Here is a 24544-nt window from a genome sequence, read left to right on the forward strand (position 1 = left end):
ATCAAGATAAATAAAATATTAATTTATTCAATTTAACACCATAAAATTAGATTAAATTAAATTTTAATTTAATAATATAATTATAGTACCTCATATGTTAACTCTTTTACATATATTTGTATCGAAATCTAACTAACAATGTATAAATGCATAAAAATAATATTTTCGTAATTGCTCCAAGACAAATAATATTACAAAATAAACGAAACACAACATGCATATATAGTGTAACCATCAGCTTGTCATTATCAGCAATGGCTATCAATGCTTAATCTTTGGCATTAATAAGACCCAATTGTCCGTCTGGCAAATCCACAAACTCTACACTACACTGTAAAATATCAAAAGAAACAAATTGTGGCCCTTGACTCCCACCGTCAAGAGTACCAAAAGTGAACACAACATATCAAATAATTGCATTTTCAACTGCATTTCCATTTCATTTTATGAAAGAACACACAAGTTTCGTTTTCTAGTTATATAGTTTCCATACGAAGAAGATAACTTGTGGATCTTGCTCCTGCATTGTTTCATCCTAATGAAAACAGAGTGAAACTGTTTTTTTCCATCCATTACATGCCTTTACAGCGGAAGGTGACTTTATAAGAAACTGTCAACATTCAACACATGAGGAGATTGGATCAAATTCCTTCATCTATTGAAAAGGCCAGGATTTGAGTTGGGATGGTAGGTGTAATCGTGATTGTTGAATCCCTAGTATTGTATAGGCATTGTCCACGGATCTATATAACGTCTGGAAGGCAGTGATCTTACCATTGTTGAAGTGGTTCCAATATCATAGCCGGTAAACTGGTGAGGTACACTTCGGTGGTGAAAGTGCCGATGAGGTTGATAAGAATTTAGAACGGGACCATCATTGGAATGATGAATGGAACTCATCCCTACAGTGAAATGACCAGGGTTTCCATGACTAGAAGTATTAGAGACTCTTAACCTTGATTTTTGCTTCTTTTTCACTTGTCCAATTGAAGAAGGAACTCGGTAATTGTTACCCGCATTCCCAAACCTTTGCATAGAAGCTTTTCCTTTTGTCTTACCAATCATTCTGCTCTCAGGTTCAGTTGTTTTTCTCTTTTTCGATGGTCTTGATTGATGTGAATGATTTTGGAGTTTTGTACCTAATCATAAAAGAAGTATCATGTGATTTAAAATTCCAGTAGCTACATAGTCAAGAGAAATGGAATTCACAGAAACATAGTTTGCTGTCACCGGTTCGCTCCCCCACGTGCCAACATCTGCAGACTGCTTCCTCCTTCCTTTCATTGTTGCTCTTACCAGTCTTACAGCTTCGCCTCGTCTGTGCTTCTCGGCAAGAACATTTCTTCTTTCAGCCATCACTCCAGCGCTGATATAGACAAATATATATATTGTAGACACCCGTTTTTGTCCGGTCTACAAAAATATTATTAATCTATTATTATTATTAATTATCATTTTTACATTTTTGTATGCCTAAACCCGGGCCCAATTACAAGCTTAACCCAGGGCCCAACAAAGGCTAACCAGCAGCCCAAACAACTGGAACCAAATGACCCAACATCTCAACACTCTACCCGACCCAACCGGCCCAGGATCCGACCCAGTTCAACTAACCCAACCCGATCCACCCTAGGGTTTCTAAAACCCTATATTGGCTTCTGACGCTGTCATCCTTTGTTGCTGCCAGCTCCGATCACCTCTGACACCACCGCTATCATCTACAGTGACCGAAAGTCAGAGCAGTCCATCAATAAACTCATTAAACAATGTAAAACAAATCAAAAGAAAATCCAAGGCTATCAATCAGTAAATCCATCAACAGAGATCAAAGGCATCAATAAAAATCAACAAAAGCAGAGAAGATAAAAAGTGATAGATTCAGGGGGAAGAAGAGGCATTCGGTTAGGGAGAGTTTCCAGAAAATTAAAAAAAAAACAAGAGGAAAAAGAAAAAACACAAGAGAGTTTCAAACCCCAAAAGCAAAAGTATCTAGAGAGATACAAAAAACCAAGAAAGAAAAGCAAAGAGAGGAAGGGAGATAGAGATTTTACCTGAGTTCGAAAGGTTAGAATCCCTAAGGTCGCCGGAGCCGTCGTTTCCCGATAGGTAAACCTTAGATCTATGAGGATTGGGTGAGTTTTACGCTAAATGAGGTAAGGAGATGGGATGAGGGTGAGAAGGGGAACCGTTTGGGGTTGGTTGGCCTTCTCCAACCGCTGGGACTTTTCTCCTCCCCGAGGAAAGAGTTGAGATAGTTTGAAACTCTCTCCCTCTCTCTGTTTTTTGAGAAGAGAAAAAAAACGAGGAAGTGGGTTGAGTTAAGGCTTTTGGTTAGCCTTATATCCAAGGCTTCAAACGATGTAGTTTCGTCGTCCTAATTTCGTGTTTTGATTGCTAAAGCATAAATAGCCGTTTTAGTCATTGTCATTTTGATATATCACCCGTGTTTTTCATATTTCTGGGGATAATAGCCACTTAAGTCCCCCTATTTTGTATTCTCATTGTGAAGCTATTTAATGAAGTTATACTTTCTTTGATTTCGAGCATTTTTTTTAATATTTATGTTTTAGTCCTGTTATCATATGTTATGATATTATTGTGAATATTTCACTCTGCTCACAATGTTTTTAGTTATTTCATTTTAGTTACTGGTAGCATTTGTTGTATATTTTCATTGATGTTTGAATTTTGCCCTGATATTTGTAAATATTTTATTTTAGTCATTGTTTGGCATTTAGGATTAATTATTGTTTAGTCTTCCATGTTTCTTTTTATTTTATTTTATCCTAAAAACGTTATTTGTGGGTTATTTTTGTTTTTTGTCCCTGTATTTATTTTAATTTGATTATTGGGGTTTTGATTTGTTTATATTTTTAGTTTAACCCTTTAACTTTTTGTTATTTCTATTTTAGTCCCTTAAGCTTCTATTTTTCTATTTTAGATCTTTAAATTTCTATTTGTACTATTTTGATCCTTTAAGTTTTTGTTTTTCCCATTCTGGTCCTTGTAATTATAAATACTTACTTTTTGATCATTATATTTTGGGTTGTAATATTCATTTGTATTTATTTCAATTCCTTATGTATTTGCATATTTTTATGTTACGTATTCATTTGTATCATATATAAATAAATATGCTTAACTCTATTTATTATAAATATTGTATTTCATATGTCTCCAATCGCATTTGTTTTCATTTCCTTAACTATTAATGTTATTCAAATAGTTTCGAGAACGGTATTTGTAGAATGGGCGTGAAAAGTATCACTTGATCGAAGTGGTACAATCCGATACGACATTTGAACAAAATGTGAACTTGAAATAAATCGATTTCATTTTGTTAATTATTAATTCATTTTATTTTAAGTTGGACAACGTAAAGGGGTATTTATAATTAGCCATTTTATTTTATGGTGATATTCAATTTCTATTCTATTTGTGTTTTTAAAAAAATCAATGAGTGTGGAATATTCTTTTACAAATAAAAAATAGTTGAAATAGCTTTCCCAACGGAGGATTGCGAATTTTAAGATTTCTTATCGCATAAAATGATTTTCTTTAAATAGCTAATTCGAAACAAATTAATTACATTTCAATAAAGGGATCATATTTTAACTATATATTCGATTCATCATTTCCACAACTATGACAAAGTGTAAGCGGAACAGTACCAATTTTGGGCGCTGTGGGGGTGCTAATCCTTCCTCACGCGTAACCGACTCCCGAACCCGTTTGAATAAAATATTTGTAAACGCAGACCAGCTTTTTCTCTTAAAAATGATTTTTCTTACAATTGTTTTTAAAAGACGTTTTTAGGTATTCGACCTATCTAACCCAAAGGTCGATGGCTACTCTATCCAATTTATTCCAAATCAATTCAAAACCGACCAATTTTTCAAAATTAAAGCCATAACCGTTTTTAAAATAATATTTAATTGTTTTACAAAAAAATAGTTATGATATATATATATATAAACAAATCAAGTTTATCATTTGTTTACCCGAAAATGTTGCTTCCCAACCAAATAGGCAAATCATTTTCTATCTGTAAGTTCTCAATTTGTGAAAGTTACGACCCTTTACAAGCAAAGGAAATAATGGGGATAATTTCTTAGTTCCCTTGCTCCATAATACTTCAACCTAATTCATTAGAAAAAGCATGGAAGTGGAAGATATTCATCAAGTGTGAAAACAACTCACTGAAAAGAAAATTGCAGAAAATGGATGGATGGATGGATCCATTTATCATTTATTGCAATTACTCAAATTCCTACCAAAAGATAAAGTGTTGGAAGTACCATAAAAGTATGTTGTTGTTTGGCTTTTCCATATCTTTCCTTAACAACCCTTCCTGTAACAGTTCTCTTCCCCATAAGCCTCTCATACTTGTTATTTTATGGAACATGTTTTAAAATCCAAACCTCGATTTACATAGCCCTAAAAATGGCATGGAAATGTAAGATGAGAAATAGATAAGATACAGAGTGTCTGCAATGAAAGATACTGCAATGTTATCTCAGGTAAGGAATTACTTCTTATAGACCTCCTAAGTAAACAAAACAATTTCTCATTTACAAGCATCACATGCATTATTAAGTGATAACAATAACAAATTATTGACTCAATTCACCAAAATGATAATTCAAATGGGAAAAAAAGAGAGGCAATTTACCATTACAGTTGATATAAAAGGATGGCCTGGGATATAAGGCTTTAGCTTTCTCATCTTTTATTCTGAGGGGAAAATGTGTTAAAACCTACTAACTTTTCAAAAAGTTTTAATAGACTTATAGCAACGTAGAAACCAAATATCAAATGCAATCTCAAAAAAATGGTAAATAAAAATTGTGAAGAAATTACGTCCAATGCTCAAGAGTTCTCTGTTAACACACTGCCTTGGTGCCTGTGATTTAGAGGCCATGTTTTCACAAATAAGCTTTGAATGTTTTCAAGATTAAGCTTTCTAAGTCACCTCGTTCTATGGAACAAAAAGATCATAGTTTAAAAGCAATTTTTTTGAGATCAAATTCAACCTTTTATTTTCAAAATAAAAACCTTAATTCCTATAAGAGGTAAATAAACTTTAAGAATATCGATGACTAAAATTGAAGAAAGATTAGTCATCCTCGGTCCGATCATTATCGTCCGAATCAATCACTTCTTCTTCGCATTCATTTTCTTCTTCCTCAGTGTCTTCTCCGCTGATATGAAAATTAAAATAAAACTTAAAGCGAAAGAAAATGAATAAATTAAAACTGAAATAGGAATTTAAATACCTGGAAAAGGAAAGGTCGTCCTCAAAATTCACCAGAGTCAAACAGGAAACATAACCTAGATCTCTAATAGTTCCTTCAGATGAGAAAGGCTAATCACGCTATTTACAATAACGGGAAAAACTCACTAGGTTCGGAATAAAAATGGTGATCTCGATGCCTTAAATCAATAATCCAAGGGTCTTAAGATACGAAACTCGAATATAGAAAAAACCTTGTTAGAAATGTATGTAAGAAATGGAAATAATAACAAATATACCTGCAGAAGTCCTAGCTCAACTCGATCACCATAACGTCGGATATCATAGACAATGGCAGGTTACCGAGCCTCAAAAGCAGTTGGTTCTCTACTCTGCGATCGAGCTCTACTGTTGACCCTAGAAACAGATATAAAAGTTCTACCCTGATTGTGACTCCCAACGGGAGTCTGAACAGAAGACTATGATAGTGAAAGAGTTTCAGCGGGGGTCCGATTGATTGAAGTTGAATGCAGACAATTTCTTAGAAAGTGCTCATTGGATCCAAAATGATAACAGATACCCATCTTCTTACGACACTCTCCCCTGTGTCGATTCCCACAGTACTCGCAACTTGGTATCAGGGAGAAACCTGATGAATCGCCTCGACTAACTGATGGAGGTGGAGGTGATGCAGACCTCAAATAGTATGGATTCTCTGATGGGCAGTAGTACGAGTCCTCTTATCAGGGCATGCATATGACTCAGACTGACCAAAACATCTCCTAGATCACTCTACATCTGCCTTATCTCTATCAGGTGCAGAAGCATCGACTTCCTCAGCATCTTTTGCTCTCTCTACTACAACATCGAACACCTTATCGTGATGAGTAACCACCTGACAACGCAGCTTGTATATGAGTCCTTGGGCAAACTTTCAGCACATATCCCTCTCGGTAGGTACCAAATTGGAATCATACTTCAGCAACTTCAAGAACTCGATGTCATACTTAAATATTATTATATCTCCCTGTACTAGGTCCTGAAACTGCTGTACGACTCCTAAAATGCTCTTAGAAGAAATCTCAGGTCAGATGATCGGCTGGAACACTACTCACTATAGACTTCCACTAGGTTGGGCATTCCCGTCTAACATAGAGATAGATCCCAAATATCGTCGTTGTGGGTCTAATCTTAGCTGGTCCATACGTCATTCAGTATCACAAAGCCATTCATCTTCCTCAGTCGGAGCTCCACCAAAAGGGCCTCCAAAGAACCTAACTCCATTAGCGATCAGAGCCTGAGAGATAGAAACTTTGTGTGTAACGTCAGCAGCTCGAACGACTCCCTGAATCAACTGGAGAAGTTATATACCGAGATTTTCATATAATAATACCCTCGCAGGCTCAGGCTAAAAAATGGTTGCTCTACTAATGGGAGTAGTCAAACCTCTATTAACGGGAGTAGTAAAACCTATACCATGGGCAAGGGGAAGATCCATCAGGGTCGCAGGGGCAGGGGAAGATCCATCACGTACTATGCAAATGAATGACTAAATAAAATAACAACATTTTTAGATGTAAAAAATTGAACATGACAAAAATCAAGGATCCGAAAGTAAACATCATACAATACATTGACTAAGAACGAAATAAAATATTAAAGCATGAAGGACTAGAATATAAGACAAATAAATTTAAAGGTCAAATTATAAATATTAATAAAATTCATTAATGTACATACGATGATTAAAATCAAATAAAGTAAAAATAAAAAGCTTGAATCATGAGAATAAAAAAAACTTCATTTATTGGTTAAAATGTGAGATTACAAATAGTGGAAACCATTACCATATTAATACTCCCAGAAGTGTTTATAAGCTCACATGTAACAAAACTTAGGGTTAAAGAACCCATCACTCTCGCGTCTTTCTAATAATAGAGATATCATCTCTAAAAAATTTCATTCAAGGTTAAAGAGAGAGTGAGATCGATCGCTGCTTACTTTGGGTTCTTCACCAGACACCGATGTACGAGAAATTGAGCATGGAGGCTCCCCCTCAACCCCGAATCTCCTTCGAACATATGACTTTTTGTAATTTTTTTAGTATTTTTTTTATCTGATTTTTGAGTTCTCGAAGCCTTTTTTTGTGTTTGCTCCCCTTTTTCGAATCTAGTTATCATCTCTTTGTAAATCTTTGCTCTCTCCTCCCTATTCTCTCCTTCTTTTTTGTTTTTATATTGTCTTTCTTAGCTATGGGAAGTGATGGCAAAAATAGGTCTAACTAGTAGAGTTTGTGAAGATAATTTTTTCCTTTAATGCTCGGGATTTTTGGGGTTTTGTTTAGACTGATTGATGATTTTTTTTTGATCTGATTTTTAAATAAGGATGACTCGAATATGGCTTTGATGGAAACAGCAGCGCAGAGCTATGGTAGTGACAACGGCGATAGATCTTGGTTTTTTAGGGTAAAACCCTAATTTGAAAATAAATATGGGTCATTAAACTCTAAATAGATCTAGCATTTGAGATTAGGCGACTGGAGGGTTTAGTATGAAACCCTAGATGTTGATGGGTTAGTTCTAGGTTTTGGGTCATTTTAGGTTTAGGCCTAGGTTTGGGTCATTATAATATAGGCCTACAAAAAATTAAGTATTAATATTTAATATTTAAAATAATAAAATAAAAAAGACTAAAAACTCGTACAAAAACGAATGTATACAACACTGGAATGAAAAATGTTGCAGATATTCCTATCTCATCAACAATTATTTTCGTCACTGAAGAAGCAGGACCATCAGTAGATGATAACCTTATTGGCTGATTCGGTGAAAGTCTTATTGAATTTAGCGATGATGCTGAAACTTTTGTTCTAATGATAATAGACAATGACACACCAATAATTGATGATTCTTGTATCTTTGAGGCTACTTCAGAGGGACAAGGTTTTGATGTTGAGGGTGACGTCTGGGAGGCAGTAGTTTCGAGGAGTCATGCATTACATAATGCTCCAAAGGGTTTAGCACATTCAACAACACCCCCTCAGCCTCAAATGCCTCAACGTGAAATGCCTCACTATCATCATCTAGTTGCAATGCATGACATAAACTACGGATCAACGGAGTTGGCTGTTGCGTCTCAATTTGAAACTAAGTAGGATACCCAACTAGCAGTGAAAGAGTTGTGTATCAAAGTTCATATAGAATTCTATGTGGTAAAATATGATCAAAAGATTTTGTCATGTGTATAAACCACAATGTTGACTATAAGTGGAGGATATGTGTTTCATACTTACAACGGAATATATTATGGGAGATCATAAGGTTTCATGGCCAACACAGATTTACATTGATCTCATTGACCCAAGACCATAAACACTTAGATTCTGATGCCATATGCTCATACATGAAGCTTTTGGTCAAGAAAAATTCAAGGATCCCAGTTTCAATGATTGTTGCATCTATCTGAAATACGTTTGGTTATATTCTGTTTTACAAGTTGTGGATGGTAAAAAGGAATGCGATGACACTATTGTTCGGTGATTGGGATCAGTCGTATAATAAGATTCCACATTTATTGCACGCAATGGAATTTTTCAACTCTAGAACTATTATACGATCTTATACTCATCATACGATGACGTTTGATGGAGAAATTATCCTAGGAAAATGAGTTTTCAGAGGCTTGTTATGGGTTTTCAAGTCATTAATTGAAGGTTTCGCTATTGTAAACAAATGGTTCAAGTGGATGAGACTTTTTTGTATGACATATACAAACACATCTTGATGATAAATATTACACAATATGGTGACAAAAACATTTTCCCTATTGTCTTCGTCATTGTTAAAAATGAGTCGGAGGAAACATGAAATTTCTTTCTCTCAAACTTACACTCATATGTTGTCACTCAAGATGAGGTTTGTATGATATCAAACTGTTCAGTTTGGTTGTTAGCCACCATTAATAGACTGAAAAGCAGGTGGTCGCCTCCCCACATATATATGTGTATTGCATAAGTCATATTATTTCCAATGCTATGACGAGGTTTAAGAACAAAAAGATTAAAAAAAAGATTATCAATACGGGTAACTTATTCTTTTTTTATTCATGATTTTTGCTATAACTATGCTCTTCAATTATTATTAAAGGTTGGAAATTTGAGGAAATATGAAGAAGATGTTTACAACTTTGTTGTTGAAATACCCTGGAAAAGATGGTCTCAGACATATGATGATCAAGGTCGACGTTATAGCTATATGAAAACCAATCTTATTGAATGTATAAATTCAGTGCATAAAGTGACTAGACATCTTCCAATAACAATAATTGTTAGGGAGACTTACTTCTAATTAGGTAAAGTTTGGGCAAACAAAGGTACACAAATAGAGGTAATGATCAACGATGGTAGAAATTGGCGTCCAGATTTGGAGAAGGCAATGAACAAAAACCAAACACATGCAACATCAATATTTATTCACAATTTCGCTAAACTTGATTCTGATTACGTTATCCAAGCACTTGTTCGACCACATGAGGCTGATAATTCTACCACATACACCGATAATCTCAATAGAAGATGATGTGATTACAGTCGATTTCAAGCTTTTAGATACCCACGCGCTCACGATGTTGCTTCATATATGCATGTTAATGTTGACCCATACTCTTATGTTGATGATTGTTATAGCATGCATACTATGTGCAAGATATACAACTGTGAGTTTAAGTATCTCCCAATAATGCTTATTGTCCACCAACAAGTTGTGAAGAATGGTTGTCAAATCCACAATTACGAAGGAAGTTGAAGAGTTGACCTGAATCTAGTCAAATCCATATTGATATGGATTATCCACAATGAAAGCATGGTCTGCCAAAGCTTTGTGGCTACTCTAGAGGTGAATGCCACAATAAAAAAATTGTCCACATCTTTCTAAATATCGAGTGGACCAAAAAACCTTCATAATTATGTTCTCATGTTATTTTGTTGTATCTTTTTTTTGGATAATTTATGAACATAATTATCCATATAGATTTTTTAACTTTCCATTCATTATTGCAAACTACTCATAAATAACTTTTAACTAAACAAAAATTCATATATATATTTAAAACATTTCTTCAATATAAAAATCAACATAAAAACAACTTTTTGTCTTCTTCTCCTTGTCAATTTCTACAAAAAAATTCTTTTTTCATTCTTCTCTATAAGTCGTTTGCTACTTCGGATTAGTAAGTCTTCATACTTCTCCTTCTTCTCCTCCTTCTCCTCCTCCTCCTCGATTTCCATATCTTTATTTTCTTCTTCAAGTTTTCTTCTCTCCTTATGTTGATCAAGTATCAACTTCATAGCCTTCTTTACTCACTCCTCATATGAAGATGAGCTCAAATTTGAATCATCGATGTCTGAGTAATCATACCCAAATATATCATTCGAAAATTTTGCGTAATGTTATTCCCACAAATGCACGATTTCAAATCTGAATCATTGATGTTTGAGTAATCATACCCAAAACATTGTGAAAATGACTGTTGGAACTCGCCACCTCCACATGACGAGTTACAACAATTCAAAATCGTGTTGTTGGTTTGCCAACGGCTACTTATTTTAAAACCTAATGAAACTCGTCACCTCAGCATGATGAGTTCCATTCTTTTTTAAAAAAAACTCTAAGTTAAAAAAAGTTAATATTATTTTAATAGAACTTATCACCTCAACATGACGAGTTTCACGAAAAATAATAAAATATATTTTTAAAAATAAACTTCAATATGTCTTATTGGGCTAATTAATAAAACTATTTGTCCTATTTGGGGAAAAACGGAAATATTATATCAAACCCGGCCTAGTCCAAAATGTCCAAATAACTTAGTTTGCGGTTTGAAACAAGTAAAATATTAAGAATATAAACTTATATTAATATTTATATATTTTATAATTAAATTTAAATAAATTGTACGAAAAAAGTCTTTACTCACAATTGAACCATAACGAATCACATGATCAATGAATAAATTTCTTAAAGACAGAAATATAAACATACATTATGAAAAAATAAATTTTACTTAAAGAGGAATAGAATTTTGATCTCTAGAACCAATTGCAAAAGAGAAAAAATAAAAAATAATTTTAAAATTTAGGATAAATTATGGTTGAAACTAAAGTGAATTTGGGGATGAATTGAAATATTCAAAAGTTTGGGGACCAATTTAGAAAGAGGGTCATAGTTTAGGGGTGAAATTAGAATGTTCAAAAATGTAAGGACTAATTTAGATGAGCACCATAGTTTGAGAGTGAAATTGAAATATTCAAAAGTTTAAAGACCAGTGTAGAATGAGGGTTATAGTTTAGGGACACATGGTGAAATTAACTCTTAATATTATTATATGTTGATTATTTTTATTTATTTGAAAATTTTCGAGCATTTTGTTTATACTACAATTTCTTTGGATGAACGATACTATGGATTTTGATTGGTAATAATGTGCAAAAAAATAATGATGCGGTCGGTGTCGTTTATGATTTATCTAATAAAATAGTCTTGAGGATAAAGGTGAGAAGTAAAATAGTGTTATGAAATATGAATACTTCAACGGCCGTACCGTACCAGCCAGGAAAAGCCATCAGTTTCACTTCTCTAATTAGATATTTTATTGTGATTTTACTTCAATTAATATATTTCCTTGCGATTTTTATAAGATTGGCCTTTATGTAAAAGATAGGAGTAGAATAACAAAACTTCAAGTCTGGAATTTTAATCAAAACCCTAAAAAGATGCCTATTTTTAACAAGTCAAACTCCTTTCGATGCATTTGAATGAATTTCCCATCCATCATCTGTGACTCAATTCCAAACTCAGGCTGTACCTAGACGGGCTAAGGATTTTACGGCCATTACAAATTATGGAACACAGAAGAGAAGCTGATGATGCAACATCAATCGTCTCACGAGAGCTACACTAAATATGTCAGGTTTTTCAAGTCGCTTGTGACCATTTATGCACCGAACACATTTTTTTTAGAGAAAATAACCTCAGTGACCGAAAATACCTTATAATATACGATTTTAATCAACTTTTTTTGAATTTGCCAAAATGACCAACAAAATCGCAACGTGAACTCTAATTTTTTAACTCAGTTTTCAAATTCGCAACGCGATTTTGAAAAATGTGTTGCGATAGTTAAAATGTGTTGCGAGAGTTTGAAAAACATGTTGTTGCGATAGTAAAAAAGTGTTGCGATAGTGAAAAATCCAAAATAAGTTTATATTTTAACTATTTCAAATTCACGTGAAGTTTGAAACAATAAAGAATGTGTTTCGATAGTGTATAAGATTCCCAAGCCATTTGTAAGATCTTAGTTTGAAACAATAAATAATGTGTTGCGATAGTATAAAAGATTCTCAAGTGTTGGCAATGCTCAATCCCACATACTATTGGAAATACTATTGAAAATAGGTATTTAAGGCTTGGATTTCTCACTTCCTTATTGAGTGGAAGAGAACAAGGGGGACTCTCGCGCGCCATCACCGTCCCGTCTCGTGGTCGTGATCGTGGTAATAAGTGTCTTCGACACGTCCGCGCGGATACTATCTTTTTAGAAAAAATTCTTAAGAAACAAATACAATACCACTAGTCGTTGCGATTTTGAACTTGGACTATCGCAACGAATTTGAAAAATTGCAACGCGAACTTAAACTATCGCAACAAATTAGGAAAATCACAACGCGAACTTCGACTAACTATTACAACGCGAACTTCGACTATCGCAACGAATTTGAAAAATCGTAACTTGAACTTGGACTATCGCAACGAATTTGAAAAATCGCAACATGAACTTGAATTATCGCAACGTGAACTTGAACTATCGCAACGAATTTAGAAAATCACAACGCGAACTTCGACTATCGCAACGTAAATTTAGACTATCGTAACGAATTTAGACTAACGTAAATTTAGAAAATCGCAACAAATTTAAAAAATAGTAATGTGAACTTAGACTATCGCAAAATCACGTTGCAAATTTAGAAACTGAGTTAAAAAATTAAAATTCGCGTTGCGAATTTAAAATCGCATTGCGATTTTGTTGATCATTTTGACAAATCCAAAAAAAATTAGTTAAAATCGTATATTATAAGACATTTTCGGCCACTGAGGTTATTTTTTCTTTTTTTAAAAACTACAACTATACAGTAGTAAAAACATAAAAAAGACTAAAAGCTTTGTCAATGTTAAGTTGCATTTGCATGAGACTCGTGGCTTCAAGCATGTGGGTTTTTTTTTTCATTCATTCATTTTTTTAATAAGCTTGCGCCAGACGGAAGGAAATAAGCCATAATCGAAGCGCTTTGAGGTGGGACACGGTGATTGAGATGGCAAAATTCAGTCTACCACTTATCATACTCTGGCTTAGCCATCGCCCATCGAAGACCTCAGCTGATTCATTTATTTATGCAAACCAACTCAGGAAAGATGAAATTCTTGGGAGCTCTTTTGCAAGTTTTGCGGCTTCTATTGAGCTTTTGCGAGGGTTCGGCTAGATACACCATGCAACAATTTGACAAATCCGAGAAAACTTAGCTTCCCATCAGTGTGCCTAATCCAGTCATTAAGAACAGCATGAACAGGCACGGATGGACTCAATCCAAGCTCCTGAAAAACAATGGCAAAAAAGCTAGAGATTAATCTTTCTGTTGCTTCACAGCTTGAGCATCCCAAGAAAGGGAAACTTCAGAAAGAAAGGGAAACTTCTTGCTCAAGATAACATGGAACTTTAAAAATCTGCAATGCTAAACTTATAAAAATGAATTTTGCTAATGAGTACCCGAGGGCACTGTTCAAAGTATGGATAAATTTATTGACAACTACATTTCATATAATGCTATTACTATAAACAGTATATTAATTGCACTCATTGAGAGTGCCTAGCAAAACCCTATAAGAAACTATAATGATCTATGCAACTTTCACTCTTTTTCTTTTTCTTGAAGTACTTGTGTCGTGCCCGTGTGGAAAACATTTTGGAGCATACAGGTGCATAATCATCCAAACCCTCCAAATGAATGGAAAATCTATGGAAAAAAATGAACATAGTTGGGTGGCACACATATCCATGCCTAACACTCACATTCATGTCCAAGTAATATATACCATAATAAATATCACCATCAATAGTAGTTGGAAACATTTACAACAAATAAAAGAGAATTAAATGAGGCTTAAAGGCCCATTAAAGGGAAATAAATGCTTCTTAAATCACTCTTTTTTTATCATCAATATTCACAGTAACTCAATTCTGCAGGGGATTTTATACGGACTGCACAACTCTCTTAATTACAATTGATGCTAACTAGCAAGAAAGTAATATTTTTTTTATCTTCTCTCAAAAGTATTTGTTCTCTCCCTTCTTTCAGTATTTCTTAACAATGAAATACCATAGCATGTGTAGACCAAGAATCAGTTCATAAGAAAGTCGAAGGGCAAATCATTTTCTAAAACAGTTGAAAATTGAAGTATGATTCTTGTAAACGACCAAAATATAAATGGCCATACATACGACTCATTAAGTTTTTCATGCCTGTCAACCTACCCACATCTTATATATAATGTGAAAAATGTTGAATAATAGGAATTAAATAAACATCCAAATGAGGCATAGATGCAAGAAGTATCCTGGGTCATGCAAGATAAGATCAACATACCGAAGCTAGCTCTTCGATGACAATAGATCTATTTCCATCCTTCTCAAAGAGTTCATAAGCACAGCGTGCATGTTGTTCCCACCGGTCAAGAGCCTCTAGCTGATGAACACTTAATGCAGCTGCACAGAATTCATCAAAGTCCATCCGCCTGTATTGAAGTGCATTTAGCTACCACAAACGGAAAAAGTGTACACAATTAGAGATTCAAACCACCACTTCAATTTTATATACAATTCCTCACCCCCCCCCCCAACAAAAAAGGAGGAAAAAAAAAGATGAAGCACCTACTGATGCAAGAAACTCAGGGATGCGAGAATCCTTCATAGCATCTGTTGCATTTTTCATCAGAACCTAACCAGAGTAAAGAACTAAATAACTACTCACAAGAAACTGCTAAAAATTTTCAAGATTGTGTGTGTAACAGTGTAAGTGTCTGGGGTTGGGGTTGGGGGGGGGAAGGGAACCAACCACTTTAATATTTTCTAAGCTTATACTGCCATTTTTGTTTGGTTCCAATAGTTGAAACTGCTCCTTCAAATAAAATAGCTCATCCACAGTCAAGGTTTTAGACAGGGCCTGCAAAAATACCAATGAAAGGAAAATAAGCAAATCAAACAGTATAGGAGCTAGAAATCCCATGCAGAATGAGGGAAAAGTTTACTATCGAAAAAAGGGAAACCTATTAGGGGTAACTGGAGAAGGCTTCAAGCAATAAAAACATCTACCTGTAATAAAATTAGCAAATTGAATATCTAATAGACGTACTTATTTTTCTGAAAAAAGAAAGTCTACTTGAAGTCTAATGTTAACACCAATGAGTAATATAAAATAGAATAGTGTTGATATGTATCACCATATACATACCCTTAACGCAGCCTTCCGAAGAGATGAAGAGCGCAGGTAAGCCTTCAAGAGTTTGAATATTTGTATATCCAAGGGCACTTTCACATCATTACACGTTTTTATCCAGGGATGACCTGTACCAAGAAATTGTGATTAAGATTTCAAGAACATAAGAATGATGAGTATAACAGAAGATGAAGCACTCACTCAAGGCTTGGGCAGCAGTCAATCTTTTCCTTGGGTCCTTATTCAGTAAGCGCTTCACAAAATCCCTAGCCTCAGAAGATAGAGATGGCCAAGGTGCTTCGTCAAAACTTGGATCAGCTTTTAGAACAGCTCGAAAAATCCCAGACTCTGTTCGTGCCCAAAATGGTCGACTACCACACAAAAGAATATAAGCAATCACACCCATACTCCAGACATCTGCTTCTGTACTGTAAGACCTATGTAGAACTTCTGGTGCTACATAGTATGCGCTACCAACGATGTCATTAAGCCTTTCATCTGAAATGGAAAAAGAAAATACAAACAAGTTAATCAAATAACTAAAGTAGTACAGCTTAAGCAAAAAAAAAAAATTGAGTACAAACCTGGTTTCACAAAATCAGACAAGCCAAAGTCTATGGCCTTCAATTGTGAACTTTCATCCTTTGACGTAAACAAGAAGTTCTGAAACACAAAATAGCAAAATTAGAGATATTATGCAGCCAATTTTTTATTATATAAATATTAAAACCTTGTGCTGCTGCCAAAAGGATGAAAATGCAATATGCTAGAATGGAGCACAACCATGAAAATAATCAGTAGCTCTTTGGCTATTGATTTGGTGACATGACTGCATAACCAGAATATTTGGCCCAAGTTATCCTCAATGAAACCCTTACATAAACCATAGAAATCTTATATTGGACCCCAAAACCAGATACCACTCGGTAAACAATATCAGAAACTTTATCAGAACCGGAAAGAAATTCACCTCAGGTTTAAGATCCCGGTGCACCACCCCCTGAAGATGGCAGAAGGCAACAACATTAAGTATCTGAATCATCACAGCCTTTGCATCATCCTCAGTGTACTTTCCACCCCTGCATGAACAGAAGCATCCACTTCATAAGTTATCAAATTTGAAGTTCATTCATCCTCAAACTCCTATATTGGACTCCGAAGCAGCTATTATTAGAAGAAATACCTTGAAAGAATTCTGTCCAAGAGCTCCCCTCCTTCACATAACCTGAAAGACACATGGTAACTAATTAGAACACACCGTAAGAAGACACACGATCATTATCAAACAAATGATCCCAAACACAACAAACCCAAAATTGAGTTCATGTTTTCAAATGGTACTTACTCCATAACAATGTAGACATTATCATGGTCTTCGTAGGCATCGTAGAATTGTACTAAATTGCTATGTCCAGAAAGAGCTCTTAATATTTTTACCTCCCTTCTAACATCTTCAATGGCAATTGCAGTGGTCATCTGTCAACAGAAAAACAAAATCAACAATCACAACATGTCAGTTCAAGGCATAAAAATGATACTCTCCGGAAATAAAATTGTAGAAGACGCTGTATTCCAAACATAACTCCGTAAGTTGTACATATTTAAAGCTATGATCATTTCTATACTTTGTTAAACAATTCCAGTAAACTCAATATTTAAATTTAGTTTATAAAATCCTTCGAATTACTTCTCCCGGATCCCATTTCTTCAATGTCAAATGTTTAAATTCAAATCCATAAACACAAAAAGGAAAAGGTTTTGAAATTAAAATAAAGTATATAAAAACAAAATTTAAAATGAAACCTTCGCTTTAGGTATAACTTTAACGGCAACTTGTTGTCCTTTACGCTCTCCTTTCTTAAACTTCGCCGCACAGGTATAACCGAAATGGCCTCTTCCTACTTCGTCTCCGAGCTCATATTTGCTCCCAAAGTGCTTCGAGAACCCGAAGCTCTTATCCAGTCTAGTACCGGTGGCTCCCGCCGCGCCAGTCGCATCCGCCTCGCTTCCTTCGGGAATCGCGGCCTCATTAGGCTTCACAGACCCGTGCCTCCGAGCAAGAACGGCCCTAATGTGTTTAGCCGGAGACGGAGGAGGGAACGGCCTCCTGAAAAACCGTTTCGGAGTCGAATTGGTCGAAGATCTCGACGGAGACTTCTTGGAAAACAAGTAATGAGCTGGACTGGGACTGTAAAACGGGAAAAACGGCGATTTCTTGCCTTCATTGTTGGGAATTGAGCTTTCCTTTCTTCTACGTCTTCTTTACCCTGATCTTCCCTCGGGTTCTGGTTTTGGTTACAGTTTACCCATCGAGTAAGGGAGAAGCCGGAATAGAGTTAGACTTGCGGTGGAAACCGTTATTCCGGGGAGGGATATGGGTATTTCTAGAATCAGGAGGAGAAAACGAAGGGTTTGGGGAGGGTTTGGAAGTGCAAAGACCCATTGAAGTGTAAGCCTATTTCTCTCTTTCCCCCAAAGAGCAGGATTTTGAATCTCCCCTCAAAGCCTTAAACCATTTCAAAGGAGTAAAATATTGAACTGAAAAATAAAGGAATTATATTAATTATTCCCCTTTGGAAAACTGAAGCTTTTCTTGTCTATGGTGTTTGAAAGTGCTTATTGGAGATACAAAGGATCCCCATATGATGATTAAAACGAAACGACGAGGTCTTAACTTTTTCGCTCATTAAGAATGAATTAATTAAAACTGTATTTTTTTATTTATAGATATCGATTCAGTATTTTTTTTATTCGTCATAAATATAATTATAGATTAAATCATTGATATTGGATTGGTCCAAATTTTGTAAATACTGAATATAATTATTATCTTATTGGATAAAGTACACAAATGCTTACCCAACTATAGAGCTTTATTTCATTGAGTTCTTTAACTGGTAAATGTTATAAAATGATCCTATGACTATAGGGTATTACTTTATTGAGTTCATCGACTATTAAAAATTAAAAAAAAGGTCACTTAATTATTAATATATTCTAAACTTGTCTTTTTTTCTTTAAAAATTGACTTTCATTTGAGTTGAACGTTAATACACTAAGATAGAATAGTCTTTTGAGGTTTTTGGATAAGATTTTATCATATTTTAATCAACATATTAACATCACGTTCATGTTACAATTTTTTAACCAAAAAAACGAGTTTGGAACAAAAATGGTTAGATGATCATTTTGTAACTTTTAATAGTTAATAGACTCAATATCTTATAATTGAAAGATCATTTTGTAACTTTTAATAATTAAAAACTCAATAAAACATCACCTTATAGTCAAAGACCATTTATATAATTTACTCTATTTTAATAAATTCAATTATTTTATTCAATTCAACGTTGAATTTATTAAAAATTTCATTAATCATATGAAAAAGTTTGCTTTTCAAAAATCTCAACTCGGAACTCTTTAATTAAAATGTAAATTAACGTTTTTTTTATTATATTCAGATGTAATATTTACTTTTACATACTAATTAATTTTAGAAAGTAAAATCATAACTTTTTCTCAAACTTAATTTTTTTCTTTATATTTTTTATCCTTTTTTCTTTTATTTTTATTTAGTTGATGATGATATTAATTTTAATATTAATTATCGACAGTTGATATTTATTATTTTACTTATTTTTTTCTATGCTACATTTTTTTATTTTTCCTTTTTACTTTAGTTATTTAAATTTTAAAAAATAATTTATATCATTGTAACACGTTTTATTTGTTTTTGTGACAATTTTTCTCTACTTTTGTGACATTTTCTGTCAGATTTCTTCTTTGGTAAAAGGTTATTTGTCAATATAATCAGAATTGTGTAGCGAAACAACCTACCAAATTATTTAGTTTACTCTTCACTATTGTATTACTTTGTAAAGTATCTCGTTCAACAAAGATATAAAGTTTTATAAAAGTTGTTGACTTCTTTGATGTTAGATGTGATCATCAATAAAAAAAAGATTTTATTTTTAATCGTATCTTTGAATTTAATATTTTTATTTTATGTACATACATTTTTTATAATTATAATTAGCTGACTCTATTCCCATATGTAATGGGGTGAGGGGAGGTAAGATAGTATGTTGCCCCCAACGCTAGGTTGTGAGCAGCTTCCGTAGAAGACCTCCAACAGTCAAAATTATGAATTGCCTACCGTGGGACTCGATCTCACAACCACAAGGTTAAAAACATTACACTCTACCAACTGAGCTAGATGGACAATTCATAAATTTTTTATAATTATTATCTTCAATTTCCTCTTTGAATATGTTATAATTTTAATTTTTTTATTAATAAAATTAAAATTATTAAAAAAAAGTAAATTCAGAACATTGGGAAATTCCAAATTAAATTTGTTGTGGTTAGTATGTTATTATTGTAATTGAAAAGGAAGAGTTAACTTTTTGTGGGGCCAGTCCAGTGAATTGTGACCTGGACGATAGCCACGTGGTGCAATTTAGGGCGGGTGTTAATTAATTAGTTTGCTTTCAACTTAATACGAGTAATTTGCTTACTCTTGTGGTGGGCAAAATATCTATCGAATCGGGAATCAAATTATAATATTTGGATGGTTTATATAATATAAGTTTAAAAATTATAATTATTTAAATTTAATTTAATTTTATTTGTAATTAATTTTATTTTTATAATTTAGTACAAACGGTTTATATTGTAAATAATGAAAATATATAGGACAAGTTTAAAAATTTACCGAATACATTATTTATTTACGAGAATAACGTAAAAAAGTGAATATCAAAGAGAATTTAGTACAAACGGTTTATATTGTAATTAAAATGAGTGGTTCATAAATTTAAGAAATACGAAATTGAACTATCACACTTATTTTCTTTATTAGGTGAACTCAATAATAAAAGAGAATTTTGTTCTCTTATTGATTTAAGCAGGTGTGGAGTCAAGATTAGATATAAGCAAAGGTCGAAATATTAAACTTTTTAAGAAAAATATAACGACTTATTAGGTATTTAAACTTATAATTCATAAAACAATATTTAATTTGTCTAATAATTAAATTTATAATGACCTAAATTGTTATTAGACCAAAAATTGAGAACATTGGATTATCATTTCATTTTTTTTGTATAACCACCGATTTTCAATCTATTGGTCGACTCATTCGGATCGGGTACTGCAAAGGCGAGAGTGACCCTCCTAACCCAGTTTGCTTCATTCGCAATCGTCAATATTTGAACCTTTGACCTTGCTATCTAGTGTCTCATCTCGCTATACTACCCGGTTGTTGGTATTATATTATCATTATTTAGTTCACCCCTACTTGATTAAATGTATAATAAATTCTTATATTTTTTAATTTAAATACTTATTTTTACATTAAATAAAATACTATTAGATCAATATATTTTTAACCATATTGATGCAATCCATTAACTAATTTCCCATGTAATCTTTGGTGATGCAAATTACCTTGCAGTACATTCATTCTTTTTTTCATAAACGATGCCAGTTTTTATTATTATTATTTCTTAATTTGCTTTCTGTTAATAAATTACATTAATCTTCTTTTCATTTCAAAGGAAAATAAAGTAGCCTATTTCAGTATTTGGTTGCCCACTCGAAGCATATGATCACAATATATTATTGAGCTCCCCACCATGTTTTGTTCTTTATTTTCTTCTCCATCTGTCGATGAATCAGTGATGGTAAAAGTCTATTGATTAATATAGGATCTAGGAATAGTTAGTTCCATGATCTAACATCAATTTAACATATCTATGAATTTAGGGTTTTATCCAAATTTAATTCATACTATTATATGGCAGGTCTAGCGGATTCATGGAATAATATATTTTAAACAAATAAATTATTTATTAGAATATAATTAAAAATTAAAAATCATGGATTAATAAATGGGAAGCATGGATTAATAATTAGAATGGGATGCGTGTGGTTTGCAAATGATTTCCTGAGAGCATCTTGGTAATGGCGGTTGTTGACCTTGTGAATTTTGTTTCATATTTTGTCTACAGAAAACGCTTTCACCCAACATCATGATAACATGGTTTTTGCCGACTTAAGTGCCAACGACCCTTTGACTTTCTGGATGAGGCATTTTTTTATGTAATTTCGGTGATGATGATTGTCTACAAAAAAGCATCACACGTAAATATACAATATTTAGTATGTATGTATAATTACACATTCTTTAATCCCTAATAAGTTTCAAAGACATTGCTGATTTATTCAAATGACAACAGAAGTAACAGCAGATGATGTTTTTGTTAACCACAAAACCAGACATGGAATACTGTCCTGTTTGGTGAAGATGAGTGACATCACCCCAAACTTTTATGGTCCACACACCATCACCGGATATATGAAATATGTTCACAGAAGTATTTAGTATACTTCCCCGGAACCTTGTCGACCAAGCCCGCCTATATAGCGCCCTTATGACACCTCCATGAGTCACCACGACGACTCGTTTTCCTAACATATCGGGAAACAGGCAACAATTCAGAATATTCGAACCAGAAACATGCCCTGTCGGGTAAAACTTGGACGGATTGTTAAAAAAACGACGGTAAATACCTGTGTGTTTCTGACTAATTCTCTGTAATGAAGATGTAGCACAATGATAGAGCTGGTCTAAGCTTTCTCCACCTCCCTGCACGCATAGTGAAAACCAGATCGAGTAAACCGGTATGTTGAAACCAGAACGAGCATGTTTAATGTGAAAATAAATGCCAAATAACCTACTGATAAGGAATCAAATCCGAATACTAAAAGAATTCGTATAAAAAGATTGAATCAGCACGGTTTCCTGCATCACTTACTGGTATAACTTGATTAGTCCTGCGAGACGAAAATGCTCGATAAGCCTCAGGATGTACTTTGGCTGCTTCACGGAACAGAAGACCTTGAACATCCCCTAAATGTCGTTCCCGTAAGTCTGGATCTTTAATAACCTTAAAAGTTTTACATCCCAACAAAACGAAAAACCGTGTAAGCATTTCCCAACTAAACTCATATTCAGAGCAAACTGCATATGTTGATTGCTCCTCGATGATAGATTTCTCGAGTTCTAGCATGGTTTCAGTTTGGTTAGTATCGAGTTGTAGTGTTCGGTTATTTCAAGAAAAATGAATAGTTTGAGTAACATAAAACTAAATTCAACAATGAAAAGACGTTCATACCTCGAACTTGCCAAAGCTTGCAGCAATTGTCTCAGCTGTTTCGAGAGATCGCTTTAAATCAGAAGAATATACGGCGGATATCTCAGGCTCTTGGGATAGTCTTTCAAGCTAACTTCATACCCAGAAACACGAGTTTTTCAAGCATCGGTAATGTTATAAACAGAGAATGATCATAAAAGGAGAGAAATTACTACAAAACAACATACTGAAGCTGCTTGTTGTCTTCCAACTTCATTTAATTCCACATCCATATGTCCCTATTAAAATAAAAATCAAATTAAGCAAAGAAATAATAAAAAAAACACTAATTTTTCTCAGAAAAGAAGTTGTAAAAATAATGAAGAGACTTGAATTCTTCCAGTTGCATTCCACGCTGTTTCTCCATGACGCACCACGAGAATTTCAGTGTAAGCTCGATCCATGGAGCTGTTAATTTAGCATCAAATAACAATAAGATGAAGTAAACTAAAAACCCCAAGAAAATGGAAGTTTTCTTTGGTTTTATACCGAAAGTTATTTACCAGGAACTAAGTTCGGACTTTGATATGGTAGGAGAAGGAGAGGAGTTTAGTTGAGTTGGTGTCAAGTACAAACGGCCAGGTTTTGTCGTGGACGAACATTGTGCAGAAATAACATTTTAAGTTGGCGGACATTTCAAGCTGACAGGAATCTTAACCAACTACACGTCACGACCCCGAGCTGCGAAATATAATCCATAACGTAAAATCTTCATTTGACTTTGGATAATATAGGGTAAAAGTTTAAGGGTCGAAATTATATTTACACCAAGTAAACAAAATCCAACTTACATTTAAGTACCCACTTAAACTAAATTTGAGCATATTATAGTTCGAGTTGATTAATTCAGGAGCCTAACCAGTTTATATATATTCTTTATTTTTAATTCACTTTAAAATATTCAATTTGTACTCGTGTATAAATAGTTTAGTCAAACATTGAACAAAAGAAATCATGTTTTCAAGGTAAACAGTCTTGATCGAGCCCAGTACAGAGAACCTAAACAAATCGATTTTTTGTTTGGAAAAGTGCTCCAAGGAAACTAATAAATACTTTGCGGCTAAGGAGGCAGACTCTTGGCACATTGCAGCTCACACTTCGAGCTGTGCGAATAGAATCAGAAGCTTTTGGAGCATCAGCAGCCAAAGCAATTCAATACAACGATCATGCAGAATCAGATAATTCCCTGGTTGAACTAACCCAGGAAGACTACTATGCCCTAAAGAGAAGAGCTAAAGAAGAAAAATCGTTGGCAAACTGGCGGGTTTCTGTAGCTACAGAACAGAAGGCAACAGCAGAGGTGGCACGGAACTCAGATTTAAAAAGATTAAAAGATACACGTCCAGACAATAAATCGCAGAGAAAAGGAGGTGGCAAGATGGTCGAAGTTGAAGAAACGAAACAAGAAGAGGCAGGAGATCTGGACTTGACTAAGCTGGATGTAGATGAAGTCCCAAACAAAGACTTTGCATTGCCGAAAACTTGAGCCAAAGAAATTAATCGGAATAAGCAAGGGAAGCAACAATTGATGAGCAAGTTCAAAAACAGGAGGAATACAGTGTTGAAAGTGAA

The 24544-nt window shown here is 33.9% G+C and overlaps 2 protein-coding genes and 1 pseudogene across 2 annotated transcripts; all 3 read right to left on the reverse strand.

The window, feature by feature from the left end:
* Window positions 1-268: 268 nt before the first annotated feature.
* On the reverse strand, window positions 269-1356 carry LOC120130608. The gene is made up of 3 exons (XM_039147818.1): window positions 1251-1356; window positions 775-1139; window positions 269-331 (listed from the first exon to the last, which is right to left on the reverse strand). The coding sequence occupies exons 1-3, from the start codon at window positions 1354-1356 to the stop codon at window positions 269-271; spliced, it is 534 nt and encodes a 177-aa protein (XP_039003749.1).
* Window positions 1357-13492: 12136 nt separating this feature from the next.
* LOC120130838 lies at window positions 13493-18413 on the reverse strand (annotated as a pseudogene).
* Window positions 18414-21963: 3550 nt separating this feature from the next.
* Window positions 21964-23643, reverse strand: LOC120130609 (phosphoglycerate mutase-like protein 4). The gene is made up of 7 exons (XM_039147819.1): window positions 23476-23643; window positions 23302-23380; window positions 23149-23211; window positions 22955-23062; window positions 22595-22726; window positions 22350-22425; window positions 21964-22247 (listed from the first exon to the last, which is right to left on the reverse strand). The coding sequence occupies exons 2-7, from the start codon at window positions 23374-23376 to the stop codon at window positions 21964-21966; spliced, it is 738 nt and encodes a 245-aa protein (XP_039003750.1). The 5' UTR covers window positions 23377-23380; window positions 23476-23643.
* Window positions 23644-24544: the final 901 nt, after the last annotated feature.

This window comes from Hibiscus syriacus, unplaced genomic scaffold, assembly GCF_006381635.1.
Source record: "Hibiscus syriacus cultivar Baekdansim isolate YM2019G1 unplaced genomic scaffold, ASM638163v2 tig00110548_pilon, whole genome shotgun sequence".
Taxonomy (NCBI): domain Eukaryota; kingdom Viridiplantae; phylum Streptophyta; class Magnoliopsida; order Malvales; family Malvaceae; genus Hibiscus; species Hibiscus syriacus.